The sequence below is a fragment of the Podospora pseudocomata genome, chromosome 6 (genome assembly GCF_035222375.1).
Source record: "Podospora pseudocomata strain CBS 415.72m chromosome 6, whole genome shotgun sequence".
NCBI lineage: Eukaryota > Fungi > Ascomycota > Sordariomycetes > Sordariales > Podosporaceae > Podospora > Podospora pseudocomata.
This window is the reverse complement of record NC_085890.1, coordinates 1062652-1087131: the sequence shown is the minus strand read 5'-3', so window position 1 is coordinate 1087131 and position 24480 is coordinate 1062652. Positions and strand designations below refer to the sequence as shown.

Genomic DNA, 24480 nt, shown 5'->3' with positions numbered 1-24480 from the left:
TATCGCTTGAATAACCTCATAACCTCGATCCACTAGTTTTGCCGTTTGGCCTTGTCCCATCCTGGTATACATATCCATGCGCGACTGGGTTCAACTGTGGCCCTGACCCTAGGGCAAATGGCGGACGCCGGAGCTTATCGCTGAAGAAGACAGGGTGACAGTGTGCAGGGTTGAAGGCTGGCTGTGGCGGTGGGCGTTGTTGTATTTGTGTGGGATTTGGTTGTGCATGTGGCCAGACAGCTTGACATGGCACAATGAACTCTTGTCGTGGATGTTGTGGGCCGCTGAGCGCTGGCGGTGGTGGTAGTGTAGCTGCCATTGCTTGCGCTGTCTGATTTTGAACCTCGGCTCGTGAGGTGACCTTTAAGCTGATGGAAAAGGGCTGGCCTGTCGTTTGAAATTATGAGATTTGATAGAGATCTGGTGTGGAATGATGAGAACTTTGTCGTGATGATGAACCGATATGTTTGATGATGATGATGATGATGATGAATAGTTGAAGTGAGGTCGCTTCAATGACGTCCGTCCCGTCGCACGTGAAGTGCCGAGATGCGGGCTTGGGCCCCGCTCTGACCAAACATACCGAGCGATCGATTGATCAACGGATAAGCCCGGCCGGCCCATCGGTCTGACCACCACCACACGCCGAGAAATACCCTATAGGTATAATTCAACACTCACCTCCTTCCACCCCCCTATTGTTTCGCACTTTAATTCGTTGTCGTCGTCGTCGTCGTCGTCGTCTTCTTCTTCTTCTTCTCCTCTCCCTGCTTCGCCTTCCCCTTCTTGATAGTTTCCACCAAGCTCTCAATCTCCTCCACCTTCTCCCTCTCCTCCTTTTCCTTCTTCTCCCTCGCCCTTCTCAGTGCAGAAGCCTTCTCCGTCTTCTCAATCAACTTATCACTTTCCTCCCACAGCTTCTTGGCCACTTCTTCGTCTTCAATGTCTCTCCTCGCAAAGTCAACCTCCATACACTCCTTGATAAACTTGCCCCCCGGTCCCCTCAACAACCCCCCATCCATAGCCGCAAACAAAATGCTCTGCGCAGCCATATTCGGGCTCTTCAATAACAACCACGCAACAAAGTAGAAAACCACGTAGAGAAACAAGCCCAAAAGTGACCCCCTAGTCAACCACCTCCTCATCCCCACCGTCCTCGCAAACCCCGGATCAACAATCACAACCCTCGCATTCATCGGCAGCTGATCCGGCCTCTTGTACGCATCCAGATGCTTCTGATACGTCTTTGCAAAAACCATCAACGCAAGCTTGCTCCTCGCATACGCCAGCTTCGGTGACCAAAATCTCGTCTTGTCTGTCACATCCCCCGGCTCCAGCTTCGGCGCCCCAATGTAGCTGCTGCAGGTAGGGATGATGATCCTCACGTCCCTGTCAAACGGCTGGGCCTTGATCGCGGGACTCAAAATCCCTAGCAGGTGGACGTTGGCGAGGTAATTGACCATCCACTCCGTCTCGATCCCCTCTTCTGTCTCGCTTCTCTTATGCCCAGGGGTGGTGAGCGTTGCGGCGCAGAGGACAACCATGTCTAGCCTTCTCGGGGGCGCGTTGTCGATCCATTTTGTCGCAAACTGGCGGATGCTGTGGAGGGAGGCGAGGTCGACTTGTTCGGCGTAGATCATTTGATTGTTTGTGCGGGTGCGGAGGTCGTCGATGTAATCGACTAGAAAGGGGTCGTTCGGGGGTTGTCGGGTTAGGAGGCAGAGCTGGGCGCCTCGGGAGGCGAGCTGGAAGGCTGTTTTGGCGCCGATTCCGGAGGTGCCGCCCGTCATGATTACCACGCGGCCGTGGAGCTTGCGCTCGGAGGGGTTGGGACGGCCGGAGGTGTACCATTTTGTGAGGGCGAGGGAGCCGAGAGCGGTGGTGTATTTGAGGGCGACGAGGGGGTCGGGGAACCAGGGGGGGAGGCCGTCGAAGTAGAGGGAGGCGAGGAAGGGGAGGGGCATTTTGGTAGATTGTGTGTGGTTATGGGGGCATTATTTTTTTTATTGTTGGAAAAAAAAGGAGTGTCGAGTTGTCGCGAGGAGGCGGGTTTGGTCGCGAATAGGGGATTTTGAACGACGAAAAACAATAAATTTGGACACGAATGTTCTCCAGCCTAGCTGACGTAGGTTGCTCTCTCACCCCTGATTCAAATGTGGGGCGGGCTTTCTTTTAAGTTGGTTGAACAGGGATCGGGAGCCAAGCTTTCTTTGCCTTGCACCTCAATTCTTCGTCCTCACTTTCACCTTCATCTTCACAGACACCTTCACCCCTCACAAACCACAAAAAATGCCACCACCACCAGAACCCACTCCCACCCTCCCCATCGACCCATTCAACAACCCAGAAGATGAAATCCCCCTCCAGCAAAAACGCCCCTTCGGCTCCGGCCTCTACCGCAACCCGGTAACCTTTGTCCCGGCATCCTCCTCTCTCAAGACAGTCTCCACCGACGAGCCAGCACGGGATACGTCAAAGTCAATATCCGACCTCTATCTCGGTCTCGTCCTCCCACCAGAACCAAAACCACCCATGGGACATGAAAATTCCCCAGATAACAACCACTCAGATCCCCCATCAACAAAACCCTCCCCAACACCCCCCCTCTGCCCAAGTTGCAACCTCCCCATCCTCCCCAACCACGAACTCTCCCTCCCCCACCAACTCTCCCTCCCCCACTCCCACCCCCCCTCCTCCCTCGACCGCTCCCGCATGGGGTTGCAGTATCTATCCTCCCAAGGTTGGGATCCAGATTCCAGAAGGGGTTTGGGGTCTGATCAGCAGGGTATCGCACACCCCCTCAAGCCAAAGCCAAAAGACGACAGGTTTGGGTTAGGGGTTGAACTTCCAAAGGGAACAAAAAATATACCACGGCCTAAAGAGAAATTACTAGACGCCAAAAAAGCCAGAAAGCAATACGAGCAAGAAAAGAAGAAAAAGGGCAGGATAATGAAGGAGTTGTTTGCCGAGGATAAGTGGGAAAAGTACCTAGGCAAAGAGGCGTCTTGATGGGGGGGGAAAAGGAAAGTTTGAAATCGAGGACGGCCACCCCAACGAGGAGATATATTCCACGCTAGATCAACATGGCCACTGATGATGATAGGATTCCAGCATCATGGCGATTACAAGGGCACGACGGGAATGTGAGTTTTACGACAACGTTCATCAAAAGACACAATAGGCTAATTTCATCTTCCTCTCAAACGATCAATATTTCAACACACAAATTTGGAAACCCGGCAGCAAAATGTCTGTCTCTCAAGTCCTCCCCAAAAGTGCGTGTTATAGTATATCAACAATGTCACTTACAAAAACGCACATGGTTTGGAAGAGTCACACAAATCACCATTCATCTCATCAAACCACTTGATAGCAAAACGCTGATAATATTCCCCTAAAATCAACCTGTCCGGTATGGAAAAAAGAACCAGAGAGCCCCCAACGTGACCCGCCCTAAAACGCCAGCCCAGAGTATCTCTAATTTTACAACGCAAAGCATCCGGATATCTTTGACAGTTCCCAATCTGTCCGCCAAAAGGGAAGATGCAAATGTGGTGTCGATGGCCTGAATGAAATGTACCTTTTTTTTATCCTTGATGCTGCAAAAAATGTCCACATCGAGTCGTAAATCTCCCTCTCTCCTTTATTGCGCGGCGGCAGTCTCGGTCTTGGTGTCGACCTTCTTGGCTGGGGGAGCAGCCGCCTCGTCGTTCTCGCGGGCGCGCTTGCCGTTGGCCTCGGCAGGCTTGACAACGACCTCGCCCTTTTCGTTCGTGGCCTGAATGGTAGGCATCTCGCCGCTGTGAAACAATGAGTTAGTAATGGACTGATGTCAAAGACAAGATGACGGAACATACTCGTTAACGGCGGGCTTTTTCTCTTCCCTCTTCCCATCCCGTCCCTTATTATTATCCCTGTTGCCACCACGGCCACCGCGACCTCCCCTGCCACGCCCGCCACGCCCACCACGACCACCCTTGAAACCATTCTTTTTATCCTCATTGTTATCGCCATTGCGGTTGTCACGGCCACCGCGGCCACCACGAGCGCCACCGCGACCGCCACGGGTCGAGGTCTTTTCCTTACCCTCCCAGAAGGTGGACTTGCGGGAGTTTGATGCCTGGATCTTGCCCTCCTTGATCTCTTTCGCCTTCATCTCACAATACTCGCCCTTCTTCATGATCAATAACTCATGGCCTTTCCACGTTGCGGCAGGCTCCTTGTTGACGAAGGCGTCGGCAGTCTCCTCCGAATCAAATTCAACGAACACGGACCCCTTGAAGAGGTTCTCATTGGTGCGGCGGAGCTTAAGGTGCTGAACCTTGCCGAACTGGGAAAAGAATTGCTCGATCTCAAACTGGCTGGAACCGTGCTCGTCGCCAAAGCCCTTGACGTAGACGCTTCTGGCTTGGCGTTCCTGTGGCGAGAGCGTGGAGAGAACATAGGGAACCTTGCGTTTGATGACTTCCTCGCCTTCTTCGCCGGAGACCTCGAGAAGGGTGCTGTCGCGAAGAGCAGCCACGACGGCACTGTAGGGCTGGAAGCGCTGCATGCGCTTGAAGTTGCAAATGTGCTTGAGGGAAACGGGCTTGTTCTCGGGACCAGCGGTCTGTTCCCACATGTGCTTGTCGCCGGGAAGGTTGCTGTCATTGAACCAAAACTCAACCTGCGCAATTGTCAGCAGTCGCCTCAACGCAATCAGTTGCAATTGAGCTTACCTGAGCGCGAATCTGGACGGGGTCGTCGGTGACTTCCTGAGTAGAAGGATCGTACTTTCTGTTGTTCTTGTAGTTGGTGTCGATCTTGGCCGTGGTCTTGAGCATTGGAAGCGGCTTGGTGGCACCAGTCTGCTCCTCGGTCTTCTCCTCGGCCTTCTCCTCCGACTTCTCAGCGGCAGCCTCAGTTGGGGCAACATCGGCCATCTCGACCTCGGCCACAGGGGCAGCGGTGGTCTGCTCAACGGCGGGGGTTTCGGTGGCGGCAGCGGCCACCTCGGGCTGGTTGACAGCAGCGTCGCTCATGGTTGCGATGTGATGTGAAGGTGATGGATTGAGAGTACCGTGGGAATTGAGGAATTGCTGGGAAGCGGGTTAGAAAGAGAAGGGAAGAATTTGACAGAGTTTGGGTTGGCGGGTTGGAAAAGTGTAACGGAGGGAGAAAAGAACTAGCTGGGGAGGAGGGCAGCTTTTAATGGGATGGGTATGGATGGTGGGGTAGCAAGCAAGCAGTGCGCCAAAGTGAAAAGCCCCCCCAGGCGCGGCGAGGAGTCAGATGGACTTACGGACAAGTGACTCGAAGGCTATTGAAGCGAGCGAACAATAGGAAGCTAGGGCTGGAGCGACGAGTACTATTGTTGTGAGAGTCTCTCTGGTCGCTATTGTCCTTGTCGCAAAATTTTGGCTATGGGTGTTTTTTTGGTCAATCAGCGCGGTCTCCAAGTCAACACTGAAACTGCTGTCGCGCAGGCGCAAACCCCACATCGAGCTGCTTCAATTGGATTTTTTTTCGTGCAGCTTGTCACCGCCCGCCGCTTGGGGTCTGGGCACCCGCATCTTCCCCACATTTGCCTGCCGGATAAGCACAGACTAGTCCCATCTTGTGCTAGCTCCCGTATCGCAAACTCTCGCTCCTCACTGGTCCAAACTCCAGGTACCTTTCGTTCAGTTGCTGGCCGGCATCTCACGTGAGCTGCTGCCGGGGACCGGCCCCAATTGGAAACTTTTTCGGGTGATAGCGATAGGGCGCATCAGCTCGCAACGACGCTATACCGAGTCCCTTGGGTATCTCCAGCTGCCTCCCACAGCTCACCCTGCGCTTCCAAGAGTCGGGCCTGGTCCATTGAACAAGAGGAGCCCCCAAAAAGTCGTCAAGATGAGGTGCGAGCGTAGGATATTACGCTATCATTCCTTGAAGCGTGGCGTAAGTCTGGGGACCTTGCTCTATCCCTCTCTCTCTACCCCTCTCTGTCCATGATCTCCATGACATCCAGGCCTCTAATGCACAGTGTAGCGCGTAAGACAAACATGGAACAAATACAATCTGTTCAACCTCTTCCGGATGAGGGATAGGAAGGGTAACTTTGGCACCTTCTTTCAGCAAAAATGGCACGCCAAAGCTGCCACCCGTGCCTATCACGGCGAGCATATCAAGGAGAAGCAGTGGGAGCGCATGTTCAGCAGGAGGCTGCTCTCGGCCGTCAACATGGACCCAGCATACATGGCCAAATACGACGGTAGCGAGCAGGCAGCTGGTCGTGGTTCTGGACGTGACGTCAAGCCAGGGAGGTCCGAAAAGAATGTCGCCCGCAACACTGGAAATGCCGAGGGCATGACACCCTATATGCAGATGACCTTTGCTCCCCAAGAGCGTCGTCTCGATATTTCCGTTTTCCGAGCTCTGTTTGCCAGCAGTGCGAGGCAGGCCCGCCAGTTCGTTATTCACGGTGCCGTCAAGGTGAACGGGAAGAAGGTATGCCTATCCGTAATGACCAGTTCAAATTCAGCCTCTTAACACGTGTCTTTGTGTGACAGATGCAACATCCCGGATATCTCCTAAACCCAGGTGATCTCTTCCAGGTCGACCCGGAAAAAGTAATGATTGCCACCGGCCGCAAGAAGACCTCCAAGTCCGAGTCGTCCAGCACACCAAAGACACCCACAGCCGAAGAGGATGCCGAGCCCGCCGAAGAAACCGCCGAAGCCGCTGAGCAGTCCGCCGAAGAGCTCAGCCCCGAACAACTCAAAGCTCAACATCTCGACGGGTTGAAACAACTGCACCAGCATGCCAGGAAGATCATCGAGGAGAACAAGGATAAGCTCTCAGGCGGCCACAAGAAGGAGATCCGTGAGCTCTCCAAGAAGATCAAGGAGGCCATGAACAGAGCCCGCAAAGTAGGCACCGATGTTCAGGAAACCGGCGACGACATGGAGAACCTGGCCTCCCTCATGTCCGAACTGGAACTCACCCCCGCCGAGCGCGCAGAGCTTCGGCAACAGCAACAAGCGGAAGCCCCTGCCGCCGAGGCACCCACCAACCCCTCCACCCCCGACTACCCACAGCTCAGGACAAGAACGCCAGTACCAACAGCTCAAACCAAATTCGACATGGTCGAGTCCCAGATTCTCAAGCGTCTGCTCGAGGAGGAGAAGATCAACCCATGGGACCCCTCCAAGCCATATGCCACCCCGTGGAGGCCCCGCCCCTACATGTCCGCATTTGCGTTCATCCCCCGGTATCTTGAGGTCAACCCCAAGATCTGCGCCGCTGTCTACCTCCGTCATCCGGTTGCTCGCCCGGGCAAGACTGAGATTCCCACGCCATTCAACATGCACACCTCGCAGTTGGCTTTCAACTGGTACTTGAGGAGACGTTGAGCTAGTGGTAGAGGCGCAGGGCGATGTGTGTAATATATGTAGAAGGGATGATATTACAGGATAGGGAAAGACAAAATAGGGGTTATGCACATGTTTGCTTGGGGTGGGTAAAAGGACTGGGAACCAAAAGGACATGATGTGTATAGAGATGCATTTGGTTGGCTCAAGGGCGGAGTCAACAAGGGCGGAGGAGAGTACAGTTGTACGTGATGTATTCTAAATGTACAATAAAAACAACCATCCGATACCAAAACTCATGAAGCCGTGCCCACACATGGCTCAAACGTGGCTCCCCCCTCACAGGCAGTGATATCGAGTCCCCGGCGGCTATAACCTACCCCTTGAACAGAGGTCGCAGCATCTGGTAAAAGTGGACGTTGGCGTACCTGCGTGTAATGTGAGTCCTCGAGTTGATTGGCAAACACCTCTGCGAGATCAGCGTGTCTGCGGGTGGTTTTCAAACCGATGTTCTGTCACCACCACCGTCTCCTGCATAAGCCTCTTTTCCTACCCCAACCATCACATACGACCATACCTAGCTGAAAATACGGGATCCCGTCCGCTCTCCCCTAGTCAAGCAGTTAAGGGTCAGATCAGTACTCAGGTCGGTGACGACTGGGGAATCCCTGATGTTGTATGTTTTTAATCTTTTGCCAGATGGTTTTTAGTTTTTTTGCTACTTATCATCCCTTAATGTATAGATAAAGCCCAGCGCGTGATTCTAGATACCCAAACCACACCCCTCAAGTCTCAACCCCGAGATATATTCTCACTACAAACTCCCATATAACAATCACACTTTACACCTCCAAAGTCCAAAGCCCTGAAAGACAACACAGATTCCCATATATTACAACATATACACCAGCCGTAAAACCCCCCTACCAAAACTACGTCAACCTCCTCCTATAAACCCCCAGCATCCAACTCGCCCTCAGCACCGCCAACCCAACCGCCATCCTAACACTGTCCTTCACAAGACTCATCTTGCTCCCGCCCACCTCCTCCCACCCAACCGGCACCTCCGCCACCTTGATCCCATAACTGGTCCCAATCACGCTCCCATCACTCGCCAGGACCGGCGTCGCCGGCGCGCTCTCCGCCAGCATCAACATCTCAATATCAAAAATCCAGCCCTCAGCGTGCATATACGGCACAATATGCGGCAGCGCCGCCCTCGAGAACAGCTTAAACCCGCACTGCGTATCCCGTATCCTCGACGTCGCCGGCGGGGTGAGGATCATGAGTACAAAGTGGAACGACCTCATCAAAAAGTTCCGAATGGCCGACCTCTTGACGACAGCTTCGCTCCCGACAAGATGAGCCCTGCTGCCAATGGCAACGCCCCGGTTGGATCCATCAACAACATCCTCACAACCTTCAATGAGGCGGCCCAGGTCGCTAAACCTAGACGCCCCGTCCGCGTCGGCAAAGACGGCGTATTTCCCCCTCACGTGCCTCAACCCATGCGTCACACTCCCCCCCTTCCCTCTATTCTTCTCCAGACTCACCACCCTGAGCACATCATGCAACCCACGCCGTCTCCCAAACTCCAACACCACCTCCACCGTCCTGTCCTCACTCCCATCATCAACAACAATAATCTCATACCCCCTCGGCGGCCGCTCCCTCGGCGGTGACTGCCCCCTCCCCCCACCAAGTGCATTCTCACACTTGAAGACCAACCTGTGCGGCGTCGACGGTCTCGATCCCGGCGTCCCTGCTCCGGGCTTAGGTCTCTCCAACGTAGGCAACAACCTCCCGGACCCTCCTTCCTGACCGCGCCCGAAATTCGTGTCGAGATACTCGACCATTTCTTCGAGAGCGACTTCTATCCTGTCTTGTTCGTTGTAGGCAGGGACGACAACGCTCACTTCGACCTCTGCGGGCTCGATGCTGGCTTGGTCGGGGACGTCGAACCCGTCCGGGACGGTGGGGTATTGCTCTTTGAGGCAGCCTTCGGCGTGCCAGCGGTCGTACCAGCAGGGGAGGGGTCTTGGGGGGGAGATGGCGCCTGAGGGCAGGGTGGTGAGGTAGGTTTTTTCCGAGGGGTAGGGGGGGCGGGGTTTGGGGGCTAGGAGGTGGAGGAGGAGGTAGATCTACGGGGGGAAGGGGGTGGTTAGTTGGGCAAGTAAGGAGGGTGCTGTAAGGGCAGGGGATGGCTTACAGAGATTATGCCGAAGAGGGCTAGGGGAAAGACGAATAGAAAGAACAACCGGATTGGCTGTTCGCGCGCGGTGGTGAAGAGGAGGGATATGAGCTGGGTGGCTGCTGCGACGAGGCGCTCGGTGGTGTTGCTGTTGTTGGCTGCCATTTTGGTGGTGAATTGCACCGAGCCGGGGGCGCCGAACGCGAAAGGCAAGAAAAAGCGGTCGCGCTGGAAACGATGTTGCAAAAAGCAGGACTAGGAAATCATGGGGGTATCATCCGCTCCGCTCGGCAAAGTTGTTTTGCAACTCGACGACCTTCAAAAGGCCATCTGGAGGTTTGGCAACAAGAAGGGTGCAAGGCTGTAAGCGAGAGCTGCGAGATGATGACACCTGGGAACTGAATGCGAGACCCAGTGGGGCGCGACGGGAGCAAGGCTGACGAATCATGTTGGCGGAGTTCCTGTCGATCTTCGGGGAGGGGCCCACAAGGGAGATCCACTTGCTTCCAATGGGACGGGGGGTTTTCAGTTCGAGAAGTTCGAGAAAGGGATGCCATCGCTTCCTTGTCTTGGGATTTCTGGGACAACGGGAGGCATGTGATTTCGACAGTGTGGGAGACTGTTTTGTTGCTTTGTTTAACGGTGGTTGAAGACGGTTATCTTGCTGTAAGTTTGCAGGTACCCCTCATGCGAGCACTCCTAGGTACGAGCTGAGGAGAATAGCATGATTATGCCTGGTGATACGATACTTCACTGGCTCGGAAAAGTTCAGATGTTCTTTAACAAAGGCTGAGAATTACTCATTCGCAATCCCAGTCGTCTTGTTGCAGATTTGGGAAGCGCGGTGTAACTATTTTCTCTCTTTTCCAGGTAACACCGCATGCGCTATCAGCTTTTCTTCTCCCGCCCTCAACCCATCCCATCCACTTGCCTCAACACACCGGTAGACGATTTCCGGTACCGCCTCCGGCTGGGGGATCTATAATACGACCATGGTCCCATCCCACCACCACTCACACTGGAGGCGGTACACCGCAGCTTCTATCAATTCATCCCGGTGAGGCTGGCCCGTCGGTGTACTTGGGACAAGAAATGGCCAGCTAAGGGTCCCCCTCTCTCCTCTGCGATCACCCGCTGAGGCTTGAGCCCCAGTGCCACCCTCCCTTTTTCCTACGAAACTGATCAGATGGAGGTGGCTTGGGAAAGTTGGGCATGACATGATGTCGGGCCACATGTGAGCTGTGTGGTTCGGGAACTTTCATGCCAACCTGACTTCCTTCGTGAATGATATCTTTGAGCAAGAGAGACGAGTGAGACATTCTTTCCGTTCATGTATGTCTAGCAAGGCAGACCTTATCTATCAACGTGCAGATCCCGGTGTTGTGAGCTTGATTGACTGACCCCCACGCCACACCACCACCACCCAAATAGGCAAGGTTTACTGACAACACACCTAGCATGGGTAGCTAGTTTTTATTTCTTCTCTTTCCCGACCAGCTGGAATCACTAGTTTTCTGACACCATCCGGGACTTTGACATGACGTCCGTCTGCAACCTCGACATCAAGCGGTGAAGTTGATTCGATGCGGTATGGTATGGCCTCGTCGAGCCCAACCACCCACCCACCCCCCTCCCGTTCCCCAACATTCTCACCGGTTTTTGCACAACGGGACGGATAGTCTGGTTTCGGATTTCCTTGATTTGTTGTTTGATCGGTCAGTAGAAGTCGTCTGTCTGTTCGGGGCCGGAGCTTTTCTCCGGAGTTGGGACAGCCAAGCTATCTACGGGGTATTATTTGCTGTCTTTCCCCTCCCCACCAGTTGCCTCCCGATGGGCAAATCGCCGCATTAGCCTTTTCTTGTGCTGTCCATTCTGGAGGTGCATCGCTGCATGATAGGTAGTTGGAGACATATTGGGGTTGGTTGTTGGAGCAGAAGTTGGAGTCAGTCTGGACCGACTGTTGAATTCCACACACACAGACTGGCATGTTGACACTGTCCAAACGGCAGATCTGAAATGTCTCGGGTATTGCTAGTAAAGAATAATAGATTCGGCAGGCTTTCATCACCGGTCATATGGCACCGATGTCTGATGGGGCACCGATGAGATGGTGGAAATTGCAAAAGACGAATTATTGAATCCGCCAGAGGTATTAGCTTTACGCCGCCTCCGTCATCATCATCAGCATCATCATCATCATCATCATGATGGTTTGCAAAAGAGCAACGCGGTGACTCCCCGTCCTTAGCATTGATGCCCGTCCGCTGGCTGTGCTCATGTGTGTGTATCACCACCACCACCACCAGTCCGCCTTACCTCCTCATGCGCAGCGCCCAGTCCATCTCCAAACCCCTCCGTCTTGTCACTCTCTTCGTCCCGCCGCCTCGTTCCGCTCATTCACACCGTCCTCTGCCCAACCTGGCGCGCCGCTAACTCCAAATCCGGCAACTCAAGTGGCTTGCCAGACAAGAGCTGAACCCGCCGAGTTAGGCCTAGCCGTATGCTCCCAAACCAACCCCGTTATGGATAGCTTAGTCCCACGTGGTAAAAGCGCGCCGCCCCTTGTCTGGAATCATTGATTTCTCCTATCTCTGGATGTTGATGCGATCACATTTTCTGCATGTTGGAGAGAGGTCTTATCATCGAAAGATTGAACAGTGACCTATTTGGCGGGTGTGTTCTTCCTGAGTTTCTGCTATCGTAGCTATCCCAATGCCCGTCCATCCATCCATCTAGTGAAATATTTCCAATCCATTCCAGTTTCCATGTCATCATTCCCCTCCTTGCGTACCTAGACAGTAGATAATAGAAAGATCCAACTTTTAACGCCAGGCATTACATTCCCCCACACACAGAATAAACACGCTTATGATTAAAAAAAAAATTTAAATAAAAAAAAATATCCCAACGCCCTGCTACGCTCGCTTGCCAAGGTTGATACAAAAGAAAAGAAAAAGACCGGGCGAAACTGAACAGGCCCATGTGTGCTCATGATGATATAGCAAAACTCCCCCCATCAAAACAAAAGAGAGGTTGCGTCGGCTGCAGTTGGGGGTGGTGATTGTGTTGGTTTACCTGGCTAAACAGCGACAGCAGCACTCTTATGCCCCCTCAACGACCACCTCCCCTTCCTCCCCGGGTTCTTGCTCAATTTCCCCTGCTTTTGAGCCACCGGCGCAGGCAGGTCGAGCGCCTTTGGCGTCGGCAGGCTGTTTTCATCAAAATCAATCGGGAGCGTTGCCGCAATCGTGGACGTAGGCCGAATCTTCTCATGAATTTCCGTCACCGCAAGTTTAAGACCGTCCTTCTCCGATGACGGCACCAAGGAGAGAGGTGTCTCAACCGCGGCGATGGAAATATTCGAGTTGATCGTCTCCAGCTCGGGGAACCGGCTGGGTTTGCACGTCCTCCTCTTGTTCTTGGTAGGGGAGGTGGTGATGGGGGAGATAGCGGTTCCGACGGGGGAGACTTCATCGTCGCTGGAGAGTTCGGGGGTCAGGGAAATAACCGCCACGTCGCGGCGTTCTTCGACGTTTTTGATTATTAGTTTGGTATTGTTGGTGTGGAGAGAAACGCTCGAGGCGATGGGGACCATGGTTACGGAGCTGGCTGCCGAGGCGGTGGTGGAGGAGACGGTGGAGGTTGTGATCGCGGCGCCGAATTGCATGGCCGGGATTGCTGGGACGGGGGGGATGCCGGCAGGGAGGGAGCTCGTGCGTGGGGAGTAGGAGGTGCGCGCTGGGGCCGGGGTGGGGGTGCTGTTTTGTTCAGCGTCGGAGAGTCTTCGGGCTGGGTGAAGGCGGTGGATGGAGCCGCTGTCGCTCATGGGTCTTGAGTAGCCTCTTGTCTTGCTCGTCACTGGTGGGAGGGATGCGTGCTTGATGGGCTTCATCTCCAGATCGTCCTGCGAGCTTGTCGAGTTGCTGGAGCTGTCGACAGGCGAGACTGAGAGATCACCGGTGCCAATGACGGCGTTCATGTTCATTGGATATCTCCCGGCTGACAATCTAGCTGCTGATCGGCTCAGATAAAGCGAGGCTGATGTGCTCCTGTCGACCTCCTTGCCCTTCACCGACGAACTAGAGACGTCGACGTTGCTGTAGTTCATATCCCCAGACGCCCAACCGGCGGGCATGCTGCTGTGGCTGTACGTCCTGGGGACCACCGGGGTAGCGAAGGCAGCTGGGAATGAAACGTGGGAGAGAGAGCTGTGAATGCGAGGCTGGCCAGTCATATTCATGCCACTGGTGGTCATGGCGCTCCTCCGCTTGTTCTGATCAACAATCTTCTGGCGGTCCTCGGACCTCCACCCAGCAGGCCCCGATGATACCGCGTCGATGGCGGCATGTTTTGGGATGTGCCTGTAAGGAGGCTTCTCGGCTTCCCTCTTTGCCTTCTCGACCTTTTCGGCCTTGTGCTCCTTGGCTGCCTGTCGGCCCTTTCTGATGAACGAGAACATGGACATGGCGAAGGATTGGCCTTGCGTCCCCGACCAGCGATCTGCGCACGGGAAGATGTGTTGTTTCCAGGAAAGGGGCAAGTCCAGAAGATGGAAGCGTCGTGAGAGGCAGAAGCGGGTAATGGGAGTCTCCGACGTCACAATCGTGTGTCGAAAGCACCTGATCAAAGTCGATATTGGTTGGGATGCTGCGGGGTGGTGCAGGTTGCGTCTGTTTATATTAAGTGCCTTCAAGGTCGCATGGAAGGACGGGAGGTAGCGAGGTTCGAAGGGGTTAAATGGTTGAGTGCAACTCAGGGTCCTCGGGCAATCTCGAAGCTGAATGACAAGTTCGGCTGAAGGCAGCAGGCGTGCTCGGTGACAGCCGTGTTCTAGATCCAAGGAACAATGATCGAAACCGGGGAAAATCCAGTTGCAAATTCGGGATGGGAGCTCTCCAACTTTTGAGTGAGGCGAGTAGAGCAGCCAAGAAGGATCGGTCTGGCCAAGCAGCGCTAGATGGTAGGCAGGATAGTGTAGCGAAGAGAGGCCTCTGGATGCTACACAGAGAAGAGAAGACACAAGGCTGGCTGGTGGTGGTGTGTCAGTCAGTCAGTCAGTCGAAAGACTCGGAGGGCTGTGTGGTTCGGGATGCGAATTTCCAGGAGGAGGGCTCTGCCTTACGGGGTCAGACAGAGAGAAGGCGGGCATTATATGAGAACAGACTTGTTCCAAACGACTCCAGGCACGGCTAGATCCAATCTGGGCTTTTTCAGCCCTCGAGTGTCCCGTCGGGTGCGAGACTTGCTCAGACCGGACTGGCATCAAGGACAAGAACAGGCGCCGCATTGGCAATCCATGCATCAACAGGGGAGGGGGTTAGTTAGCCACGCGGGGGTTTTTCTTTCCTCGACCCCCAAGACATGTTGTACCCAGGTACCTACCTCACACACCACACCACCCATGCATCCTTGCTACCCTGAGGTGGTCTGGCCTGGCGGGGTACGGAGGCACAATGTGCACCATTCTGATGGTCCCAAAGCAACGACGGGACGAGTAAGGCAGGTGCAGAAATGCACCTACTCCTCTCTCCAACAAGTGAGTCTTCTCCAAGAAAGAATCAGGTATCTTGTCGGTGGATTGGGGGAGACCTCTGGACCTGTCGTTGTTGGAGCCACGCATACAGAAACAGTGGGCCCCCTCCCCCCCTCGTATTCCAGTGTCGAGTACCTTGAACCTTGAACCTGCCAAGCCCCCGCGAGAATGGAAGGGAAAACTTGGCGTTATCAGTTCCCGATGCTCTGGAATAGCTACTACCATCTCATGTATGTACACACACATGTGCGACGCCAGACACGCAGACAGAACGACCGACTTCCCGCTCACCAACAAATCATCGTCGACACTCGGGACACCACCCGCCCGGTTTCTCTCTTTCAGAAAGAGACCCATCTTTTGGCAGAATGCAACGTCGAGCCCAGCCGCACTTTTCGGGCCTGGGCAGGGGTCTGAATTGACATGAACCGTGCCGCCGCCATTTCTACGCAGTACAAGGGGAAGATGAAATCATATCCACCCTCGCACAGAATTTGATTGCCTTTTTGAATAAACCCATATATACCTATATAAAAGCCTTCCCAGTTTGTTGTTGCTCCAAGTTATGAATTGGATGAATGTCTCGCCGCCGCAACAAACAGGCGCTGTGAGACAGTCAGGGTCCTTTCTTTTATTAGCATCTTTTTTGACAGCCACCGGGCTCCATATATCACAAAGCCCTGGAAGTCGGTTGGATCAGAGACATTCTTTCTGAAGAAGAGTTTCCAGCTCCTCCACCGCCCAACCAACCATTCCTATCGCGGCTGTCTCGATCTTCAATAGCGCCACCACTCCCTATCGCCGATGTGACCGTTCCAAAATAAAAATAAATAAAAACCCTCGCTTGCTAAACCTCTTGGGGGGTTGCAGCGCTAGGCAAGCTAAACTCGCTTTGGATACCACAAATGATCTGCGCTAACAGGACAATCCAAAACATGGGTTGATGGAATCGGAGAAAAGGTTAAAACAACGGACGATGTCTCATCTTTTTTTTTTTTTTTTTGCTGTCAGTCATGCATTTCCAGCTACCAAAGCTGCCGTCTTCCCCGTTGAAGTTCTTTCTAAACGCTTCCAAAGAAACCAAAGAAACCGTGTGTTGTATGTATTGCGTATTGCGGGGACCGTTGACGCTAATTAGTTCACAAATTCCCACACAGTCTGACTGACAGCAGTCCGTTGCTCGGAGGCACTCGCCGGAGTGGGGAGAGAGGCAACGGTTGGACGGACCGTCCGTTTCAGCTGCAGAATCGTTCGGTTAAGAGGAGAAAGAAACGACCTCGGCCGTTCTTTTCTGACAAGTTCTGTTGCTTGCTCTAGAACAAGGTTGATGCGGTGTTGTGTTTGCCACTGTTGTCGGCACTTGCCCGTTTTCTTTCCTTGTTATTTTCCCCCAAGAAAAAAGAAACAAAATAAAAAGAAACGGCTTAAATCACCGGAAATCGCAATATCATGGTTCCCTGCCAGAGATCATTTCTTACCTAGCCCCCAGGCATGTTCAGCGCTGCGGCTCTGCCCCCCCCCCCCGCTGAAATCCACCCACCTAACCGCGCTGTCAACTGCCATCAGTTCATCCCGACCAAACAGCTGTTGATGTGTTTCATCTCATCAACCTCCTCAACCGCACAAACCTCCTGTCCATCCGCATTTTTTTCATGTTGCTCTCTATCAAGTGAACCCCAAAGCAAAGATACCATCTATCCTCTCAGCAGGGCTGACACCGACAGACAGATACGATCCGCATTGTTGAGATGCAACGCTGGGATGATATTGACCAGGTTAGAGATAGATATGCCGGTGAGGATTCGGGTCCTGAAGGTCGTAATACGATCCAATTACCTACCTGATCCAACCCAATCTGAGAAAAAAACATCGCTCGCAATTGATTCCAGAGAGAAACAAAAAAAAGATTAAAAATCTTGGAAATCGAAGAAATCTCACCAAAGCCTTCTTGGCCTGCTTGTTGTGGCTTGCTGTGTACACAGACACGGATGGGGTGCAGGTTGGACGGCAGCTTTTGGACTGACGGAAAAACAGTATCCCAGTGGTGTCCCTGTTTTTGTTTCTGCTGCTGTGTACTGTATATGCTGCCGCAGAGATAAGAGATAGGTAACTCGACCATGCGGGCTGGCTCGTACTCGTTTCGTGCTAGTGTCGACGCCTGTTTCTTACCTACATGTTCGCCTTATCTAGCTTGCCTTTGTTTTTATGTTCCAAAGATCTCGGACGGATGGGCCGGAGGAAAACTTGGGTTAGAGTACGTAAGGTAGTATTCGATTTTCCGAGCTCCTGTTCGTAAACATGGATGTATTCTCCCAGACAGAACAAAACACTGGTTTGGTCCAAGGTCCCTGCATGACTGGGGTTTTTTTTCCCCTTCGGTACGTGTTTGGTGTATTAACTGACGCGCTTAACACGCTTCCACCATGACCGCATACATTACAGACGGCAGGATCAGGAACCGCCAGATAGGCCATGTCATCCAACGTCAGCATTGGAGTGATACGCTTGGCCTGTGTGAGCGGGCCCCGAAAAGTTAAGAGAGGCCGAGAGCGAGAGAGAGCAGACACCAGCCATGCAAGCCCGGGCGTGGGGGTCAAATCTGCCATGTCATCTCTCCCGGTCAGGGGGGAAGGGGGGCTCTTGAGTGGTAAGCGTAGAAATAGAAAGATGTGCGTACATTGCATATGCATACCTTACATATACACCTACACCCTCCACCCTCCACGTTTGCTTGTTCGGCGAGAGGAAGGTCCGGCACTGCAATGTATGTAGATATCCATGGGCAGATGGGTGGACCGGCAGAAGCCACAGCCAGCCATGATTGCTACGCTGGCGGTGCTAAGTTGTCGATCTATCTTTCTCATGAGCTTGTCCAGCCTCGTGGGCTGGGTAAAGTTCCTGCATGACCGGAGACATTGCCCATCTTCCCTCAGGGCTTGTGGGTAGTTTCGGTAGCATCATCTCTGAGACAGACATCGAGATAATGCACGACCGGCTGACGGAATCAATTCGCAGGTGTCAAAGACAGGGTGCAGCTTCCGGCTTCTCTTGGTGATGAATATGTTGCAAGACTGGCCGTAAACGACGGCGGGCGCTTGCTCTTATCTTGGCCTGCCTTGTTGGGTCATCCCCTGCCCCTGACAAGCCCTGACAGGACACACCACTGCCCAAGCGCGCGAGAGACATCAGATAAATATGTGACTTGGCTTCAGGTGGCTACCTCAGAGGGCTGCAGCTCGGAATTTTTTCCCGCTGCCCGGCTGTCACGACGCCAGACAGGTTTGCATACAACCAGGCTGTCACTTCCTTCATCGATGCGGCCAGATCCGATGCCGCTGCCACTATCGGGGATGAAGTTGGAAAAGGAAGGGTGGGCTGGGTATGGCTGCTGGGCAGAGGCTCGTTTGGGTTGGCAGACTGCCTGATCGGATTGTGAGAGCTGAAGAGTGGTGTGTGGCGTGGTTGGTGATGGTGGGAAGGCGGGAAGTGGCCCCGGTGGGTGATGGTTGTGGGTAGATAGATAATGGGTGAGAGTGGCTGCAGTTGAAGCTTGGAGATGAATGCGCAGTTGGTTACCAGCTGGCATATAAGACAAAGTGGTTTTCGTATGAGGCCTCGTGATGCCAGCGTGACTGCGATCTATGACGAGGTGGCCATGGTGATATAGGAAGGGCATCGACTCAGTGCAACCTCGAGAACATTGATGCTCTCAACACCCGTGTTGGCCATGGTCATCTCTAGCCATCAATCACCTCGTCATCTGAAGATAGAGAGGATAGGTTCCCAGGACAGCACAAAGCTGGCATGGCCCTCAAAGAGTGCTTGGAAAGCTAATGATGCTGTGCTGTGTCTTGTAGAGTTAAAGACCAAGGATTGCAATGATATGTGAAGACCAAGGGTGAATGACTATTGTGTGAAAATGTCAATACAAAGATTGGTTGTTGCAAAAGCCATAATGGTCGTAAATAGAAGCAGAGCTCTTGAATATCAATCGTAATCGGCACCGTCGACAAGTGAGGTTGTCAAGATGGTGATATATATCATCAGTAATCAGGTTAAGATATCAGACCGAGTGGGGCCGTCCAAGGTCGACAGAAGCTCGGATGCTGGCCGAGACACGGACAAGGCTTCGGACGGAGGTCATAGCTCCAAGACAACGGGGCCGGGACGGAGGTGGAGCGGGGGAGGTTGAGAGATGAAAGGAAATGCCCGGCCAGTCTGCCGTTCCAGCGCGTGGTGAAGGGCCGGGGCCGGTGGGGGTGTTTTAGGTAGAAAAGTGACATCAGGCCGCGCTTATTCTTAGCATGGCACTAAAAAAGCCGGCACATCCATTTGCCACTAAACCCCTTCGGGACCCGCTTGACCCAAGCGATCACGCACTCCGCCCGCTTCTCCCCATCGCAACCTTGCGCGCCTGCAGAGAGAATCCAGATTGGCAGCAATCGGCCCAAGGAAATAATCCATCGCCACTCAACGCCCACCAAGGAAGAAAGCATTCGCTGTTTGTCGCGCATCGTTCGTCGCGACGGGGATTTACTGAAGAGCACGCCTTGCTCCTGCGCGATCGTCTGAGGAGCCGCTGGTCGCGTGCGCTGTCGCTCTATCATCTCGAGGGCTTATCATCTCGACAAGAAGCCGCCTGGTCTTTCCGAAACCTTATGGCTCCCTGAACCACTCGACATCGGATTTTATTTTCGACGTCACCCTCTCCACAGACCACAGACAACAGGCCACACACCACACAACCACCACCCGAGCAACCAGTTTGACTTTTGCCCCAACTTCTGCCTGCCGTACCTATCACGCCAGTCAGCGACAGACAGTCCGTGTCCTGTCCACACCCGAGCGCCTGTCCGCCAGCCCGTTCTTCACACTTCGCTGCAGCACCGACGCGCTCCCCATCTTTGGAGCGCGCAAACCCTAGAACAAAGTGGCGGCCCTTGCTCTCCTCAACCCGGCCGAGCCCGAGCTATCGCAATCGCCGCACCATTTCGATATCGCACCCCACCTACTCAGCGACACCACCCTCGACGTCGACGTCGGAGACGAGGCCATCGAGCGCTTGATGATGGCACAACCCGTGCCTCATCAGACGACGGCCGACAAGAAGCGCGTCAAGGTCTACGAGCTTCGCAACAATGACTGGTTTGACCGCGGCACCGGTTTCTGCACCGCCTGCTTCGTCACGGTATGCTGTGCTGTTCCCGTCCCCCGCATGGCAGAGAACACGGTTTCGCTGATGACTCAACTCACCCATCCCTCAGATCCAGGAAGAGCAAAAAGAACCCCGCGTAATCGTCCAGTCAGAAGACCAGCCGGACAGACTACTGCTCGAGACCAAAATAGTGAAGGAAGATGGCTTCCAGAAGCAGCAGGGCATGTCACTCGACCTTTGCGGTATCCGGAGTTTGTTCTCTAACTTGCGCCACAGACACCCTCATTGTTTGGACCGACAATGGCGTCGACATGGCGCTTTCCTTTCAGGAGGCAGATGGATGCCAGGCAATATGGTTTGTCTGAACCTGTTCGCATGCCACGCTCGTCGCATCAAGCTCACTCGCCGGGTGCTAGGAAATTCATCGACCACGTTCAACAACAATTCCAGGCCGCCATGGGGGGACCAGGTAGGAGCTGCATAACCTATCCAGGGGAGTGCCTGCTGATTCGCCGTGCTGCAGATGATGGTCTCTCAGACGACTTGGCGATGGACATGCCCACCTCCATCCAGCTCCCGCCTGCTGAGCTGGGGACGCTGATCGATATAGAGAATACCCTGCGGAACCTTTCGCAATCCCCGTCCGGCCGCGATGCCCTCGCCAAAGCAATCATGAGCGAAGACTACATCGCCAAACTTATTCCACTAGTAGAGATGGCCGAGGATATGGAGAGCTTGGGGGACCTGCATCATCTCTGCAACATCATGAAGACGGTGGTGTTGCTGAACGACACCGGCCTCATCGAACATGCCGTGTCTGACGAGTGTGTTTTGGGAGTTGTGGGTGCGATGGAGTACGATCCCGATTTTCCGACGCACAAGGCGAACCACCGGCAGTGGTTGAACAACCAGGGGCGGTATAAGGAGGTGGTCAGGATCCAGGATGACCAAGTGCGACGCAAGATCCATCAGACCTACCGACTACAGTACTTGAAGGACGTTGTGCTTGCTAGGATCCTGGACGACCCTACCTTTTCAGTCCTCAACTCGCTCATCTTTTTCAACCAGGTCGAGATCGTGCAGCACCTCCACATGACGCCCGGTTTCATGACGGATCTCTTTGCCGTGTTTGGCGACCCGACTGTGCAGCCGCTGCGCAAAAAGGAAGCCGTCATTTTCATCCAGCAAATGTGCGCCATCTCGAAGAACCTCCAACCACCTGCCCGCCAAGGACTCTATGGCAACTTCCTCCAGCAAGGACTTGTTCCCGTTATCAATTACGGGCTTAGGCACCCTGACGTGACGGTCCGGGTTGGTGCTACAGACATTCTCGGCTCCATACTCGAGTTTGACCCCTCCATGATCCGAAAGACCATCTACGAGCAGACCCATAGAAAACAAGCGCCCCTGACCGACGCCCTCATCGATCTCCTCCTCGTCGAAGTGGATCTGGGGATCAAGTCGCAACTTACAGAGTCACTCAAGGTGCTTCTAGACCCAAATGTTCCCGGCAGCGGCCCCCCTCCAGAAAACAGAGAGGGCTTCATGCCCAAGGGAAAACATCAGGTTTCTTCCGATCCCCAGCAAGACGCGTTCATTGCCCACTTTTATGAGCACTCGGTCGCCAAGCTGTTCAAGCCGCTGCTTGACCTCGAGAAGAGGCCTAACATGAAGTTTAATGCCCTCGAAGATGGGATTTTCGGGTACTTGAACGAGATTCTCTGCTTTTACATCAGGCATCACACTTTTCGGAGCAAGCACTTTGTGTTTGACCACAACATTGCGTCTAGGTTTGCGCAGCTTCTTGCCTGCAAACAGAAGCACCTCCAGCTTGGTACGAAATACTTTGTTGCATCCCTATCTGAACCCTGCTAATTCTTTTCCTTTTTTTTTCTCTTGGGATTTTAGTTGCGATCCGCTTCTTCCGCCACCTCATCCTCCTTCGTGACCCTTTTTTCACCAAACACCTATCCGACAGGCGAATTTTCGGCCCAGTCTTGGACACGCTGCTGCGGACGCTGCCGCGGGACAATCTCTTGTCTTCGGCGTGCCTGGACTTTTTCACGTCGATTAATTATGAGGGGGATCGGGAGTTGGCCAGGCACATCATGGAGAATTACCGGGAGAAGGTAGTGGCGCTGAGCCATGTTGATTACTTTAGGGGGATGTTGATGAGGTGGGATCAGAGCCGGGGGTATACGGTTAGTGAGGTGGATGAGGAGGACGAGGTGAGGGGGGTGGGGAGGGGGGCGATGATGGAGCATTTGGCTGTTGATCAGGCGCAGGAGGAGTATTGGAATAGTGTTTCTGATGATGAGGAGGAGAATCATCATCATCATCATCATCGTCCTACGGGCGTGGTGGTGAATGGGGGGAAGCTGCCGCTGGTGGAGTACACGTCTGATGAGGAGGAAGAGGGTGGTGGGGGGGATGCGGTGATGACGACGACGACGACGACGACGACAGCTGTGGATGGGGGGGGGAGTGAGTCAAAGGAGAATGAGAAGCCGGTGGTGGTGGTGCCGAGTACGCCGCCGCCGGAAAGGTTATCGGAGAAGAGGAGGAGGGAGGAGGATGAGGATGACGCGCTGGATAAGCTGATGCAGCATAAGAGGAGGAATAGCAGTAGTGCAGGGAGTAATTCTTCGTTGGGGTCGTCAGGGGTGGGGGGGATGTTGAGGAAGAAGGGGAGTTTTCACAACAACAACAATAACAGTGGGAAGGCGAGGAGTCGAGAGGGGAGTCCGAATGGAGGAGGAGGGGGTGGACAGAAGAAGATTGCGATTAGTATTGCGCCTGTTTTGAAGACGGCGGTTGTGAGGGCGGGGAGTCCGGCGGCGGAAGAGGGAGGGAGGGAAGTGAGGGGTGGGGCTGGGATTTAATATTCTTTGTTGGGGTTGTTGGGGTTGTTGGGTTTTTTTTCTTTCGTCTGAAAAATACATTCAGTGCTTTTTGTTGCTGTGAATGGTATATATTTCGCCGGCTCGCTTCGTTCTTTTTTCTCTTCTTTTCACGGTCAGCGTTTTTTCGGTTATTTCATTCAACAATGTCGGCACAATACCAAAAATTCGATCTTTTTTTTTCTTTTTTTCCATGGGGCGTTTTGGGTGGGGGAAGGAAAGGGATGGGAAAGGGAGGTTGATGGAGGACTCTCTCTGGGACTGGGTAGGGACGAGGTGATTGGGTGGGTTTGGGGTTGGGGTTGGTTTTTTTCTTTGCTTCTCTTGCTTTTATTATTCAGCGGGCTTTTTTCGTATCAGCACTGTGTTTTAAACTTTTTTTTTTTACAAAGAAATCATATTTGCAAGGGGACTTTGCTTGGGGACTGGGGTTGGTGGAATGGGGGGGAGTGGCTTGAGATGGGGCAGGAGGCGGGGGGGGAGTGACAGTTAGGAGGTCCCGGGGGGTGGTGAGTGAAGGGGGGGACAATGTGTATAGTTAACTACCTGATTTGCTTTGCTGTCTACCTATGCTTGTAGACACAAAGCGGTGGGTGATAGGCATAAAACATAAAATTACTCTACTTGTGTGTGCTGCTGTTTTGTGGGCGGGAGGGGCAGGAAGGTGATTGATGTTGTGGTGTGTGGGTTGTGTGATTGTGTTTTGATGAGTTGATGCTACGAGGAGGTTGAGCAATGGTAAGGAGTTTAAGCTGCCTCCTTTCAAAATATTGATAGAGCAATTGAGAATGTTTGGCTTACAGAGGGGGCCAAACAGAGTTTTGTTCCTAGAATATATGTATCCAATCCGCAAGCTTGTATTCAAGCCGCAATCTTGTGAACAGTAATGGACCAGGCCATCAACAACACGGCCCTCTTCATTGGAGGCATCTTTGCCATGGCTGAAGGTACAGTAATAAGTCACATGTCCACACAGCCAACACACAAGATTTTCGACGTCTGCTAGAGTCTTACCAACCCCGACATAGACAATCGATCTGGAGGGGACCAGCGGAAGGAATTGTGAGATGGGTATCAGCGGGAAATTGTGAGGCCATCAGCAGTTGAGGGGGAGGAGGTAGAGCGTTTGTCGGGTGCACCATAGCTCCGGGATGTGAAGCCGTTGTTTGATGTTCGGGGGAGCAAGCTCAGCACCGGTGACCATTTGACCACGAGCTGTTGATGGCGAATCATCCCACCCCCTCAAGCTCCAAACCCATGCTCTCCCCACCCATTGTGTATGCCCTCTACCATCACCGTTCCTTCTCACCTCACACACAACGTACGTGCCACCCAGCCCTCATCGCCCCTTCCCCAAACACAACACAACA

The 24480-nt window shown here is 53.5% G+C and overlaps 8 protein-coding genes across 8 annotated transcripts; 3 read left to right on the top strand and 5 right to left on the bottom strand.

The window, feature by feature from the left end:
- Positions 1-16: 16 nt before the first annotated feature.
- Positions 17-319, bottom strand: QC762_605885 (uncharacterized protein; the record flags this gene model as incomplete). Its single annotated transcript, XM_062892281.1, has 1 exon — positions 17-319. The coding sequence occupies one exon, from the start codon at positions 317-319 to the stop codon at positions 17-19; it is 303 nt and encodes a 100-aa protein (XP_062740375.1).
- A 391-nt stretch (positions 320-710) lies between these two features.
- Positions 711-1964, bottom strand: QC762_605880 (uncharacterized protein; the record flags this gene model as incomplete). Its single annotated transcript, XM_062892280.1, has 1 exon — positions 711-1964. One exon carries the CDS (start codon positions 1962-1964, stop codon positions 711-713), a length of 1254 nt encoding a protein of 417 aa, XP_062740374.1.
- A 325-nt stretch (positions 1965-2289) lies between these two features.
- Positions 2290-3009, top strand: QC762_605870 (uncharacterized protein; the record flags this gene model as incomplete). The annotated part of the gene is made up of 1 exon (XM_062892279.1): positions 2290-3009. One exon carries the CDS (start codon positions 2290-2292, stop codon positions 3007-3009), a length of 720 nt encoding a protein of 239 aa, XP_062740373.1.
- On the bottom strand, positions 2297-5740 carry QC762_605860 (uncharacterized protein). Its single transcript, XM_062892278.1, has 5 exons — positions 5282-5740; positions 4719-5078; positions 3858-4666; positions 2795-3800; positions 2297-2631 (listed from the first exon to the last, which is right to left on the bottom strand). The coding sequence occupies exons 2-4, from the start codon at positions 5019-5021 to the stop codon at positions 3644-3646; spliced, it is 1269 nt and encodes a 422-aa protein (XP_062740372.1). The 5' UTR covers positions 5022-5078; positions 5282-5740; the 3' UTR covers positions 2297-2631; positions 2795-3643.
- QC762_605850 (uncharacterized protein) lies at positions 5235-7687 on the top strand. Its single transcript, XM_062892277.1, has 3 exons — positions 5235-5919; positions 6010-6468; positions 6531-7687. The coding sequence occupies exons 1-3, from the start codon at positions 5872-5874 to the stop codon at positions 7371-7373; spliced, it is 1350 nt and encodes a 449-aa protein (XP_062740371.1). The 5' UTR covers positions 5235-5871; the 3' UTR covers positions 7374-7687.
- Positions 7688-7997: 310 nt separating this feature from the next.
- ALG5 (dolichyl-phosphate beta-glucosyltransferase) lies at positions 7998-10521 on the bottom strand. Its single transcript, XM_062892276.1, has 2 exons — positions 9541-10521; positions 7998-9472 (listed from the first exon to the last, which is right to left on the bottom strand). Exons 1-2 carry the CDS (start codon positions 9685-9687, stop codon positions 8264-8266), a joined length of 1356 nt encoding a protein of 451 aa, XP_062740370.1. The 5' UTR covers positions 9688-10521; the 3' UTR covers positions 7998-8263.
- Positions 10522-12601: 2080 nt separating this feature from the next.
- Positions 12602-13987, bottom strand: QC762_605830 (uncharacterized protein; the record flags this gene model as incomplete). Its single annotated transcript, XM_062892275.1, has 1 exon — positions 12602-13987. The coding sequence occupies one exon, from the start codon at positions 13985-13987 to the stop codon at positions 12602-12604; it is 1386 nt and encodes a 461-aa protein (XP_062740369.1).
- A 5441-nt stretch (positions 13988-19428) lies between these two features.
- On the top strand, positions 19429-23537 carry PSY2 (Platinum sensitivity protein). The gene is made up of 6 exons (XM_062892274.1): positions 19429-20243; positions 20320-20461; positions 20487-20565; positions 20627-20679; positions 20734-22044; positions 22119-23537. Exons 1-6 carry the CDS (start codon positions 20121-20123, stop codon positions 23090-23092), a joined length of 2682 nt encoding a protein of 893 aa, XP_062740368.1. The 5' UTR covers positions 19429-20120; the 3' UTR covers positions 23093-23537.
- Positions 23538-24480: the final 943 nt, after the last annotated feature.

Coding starts and splice junctions, on each gene's coding strand:
- QC762_605860 (XM_062892278.1), bottom strand. CDS start 5,021: ATGAGCGACGCTGCTGTCAACCAGCCCGAGGTGGCCGCTGCCGCCACC. Junction 4,667..4,718: donor CCGTCCAGATTCGCGCTCAG/GTAAGCTCAATT, acceptor ACAATTGCGCAG/GTTGAGTTTTGGTTCAATGA. Junction 3,801..3,857: donor AAAAAGCCCGCCGTTAACGA/GTATGTTCCGTC, acceptor ATTGTTTCACAG/CGGCGAGATGCCTACCATTC.
- QC762_605850 (XM_062892277.1), top strand. CDS start 5,872: ATGAGGTGCGAGCGTAGGATATTACGCTATCATTCCTTGAAGCGTGGC. Junction 5,920..6,009: donor ATCATTCCTTGAAGCGTGGC/GTAAGTCTGGGG, acceptor TGCACAGTGTAG/CGCGTAAGACAAACATGGAA. Junction 6,469..6,530: donor TCAAGGTGAACGGGAAGAAG/GTATGCCTATCC, acceptor TTTGTGTGACAG/ATGCAACATCCCGGATATCT.
- ALG5 (XM_062892276.1), bottom strand. CDS start 9,687: ATGGCAGCCAACAACAGCAACACCACCGAGCGCCTCGTCGCAGCAGCC. Junction 9,473..9,540: donor CCCTCTTCGGCATAATCTCT/GTAAGCCATCCC, acceptor TTCCCCCCGTAG/ATCTACCTCCTCCTCCACCT.
- PSY2 (XM_062892274.1), top strand. CDS start 20,121: ATGATGGCACAACCCGTGCCTCATCAGACGACGGCCGACAAGAAGCGC. Junction 20,462..20,486: donor CGACCTTTGCGGTATCCGGA/GTTTGTTCTCTA, acceptor CTTGCGCCACAG/ACACCCTCATTGTTTGGACC. Junction 20,566..20,626: donor GATGGATGCCAGGCAATATG/GTTTGTCTGAAC, acceptor GCCGGGTGCTAG/GAAATTCATCGACCACGTTC.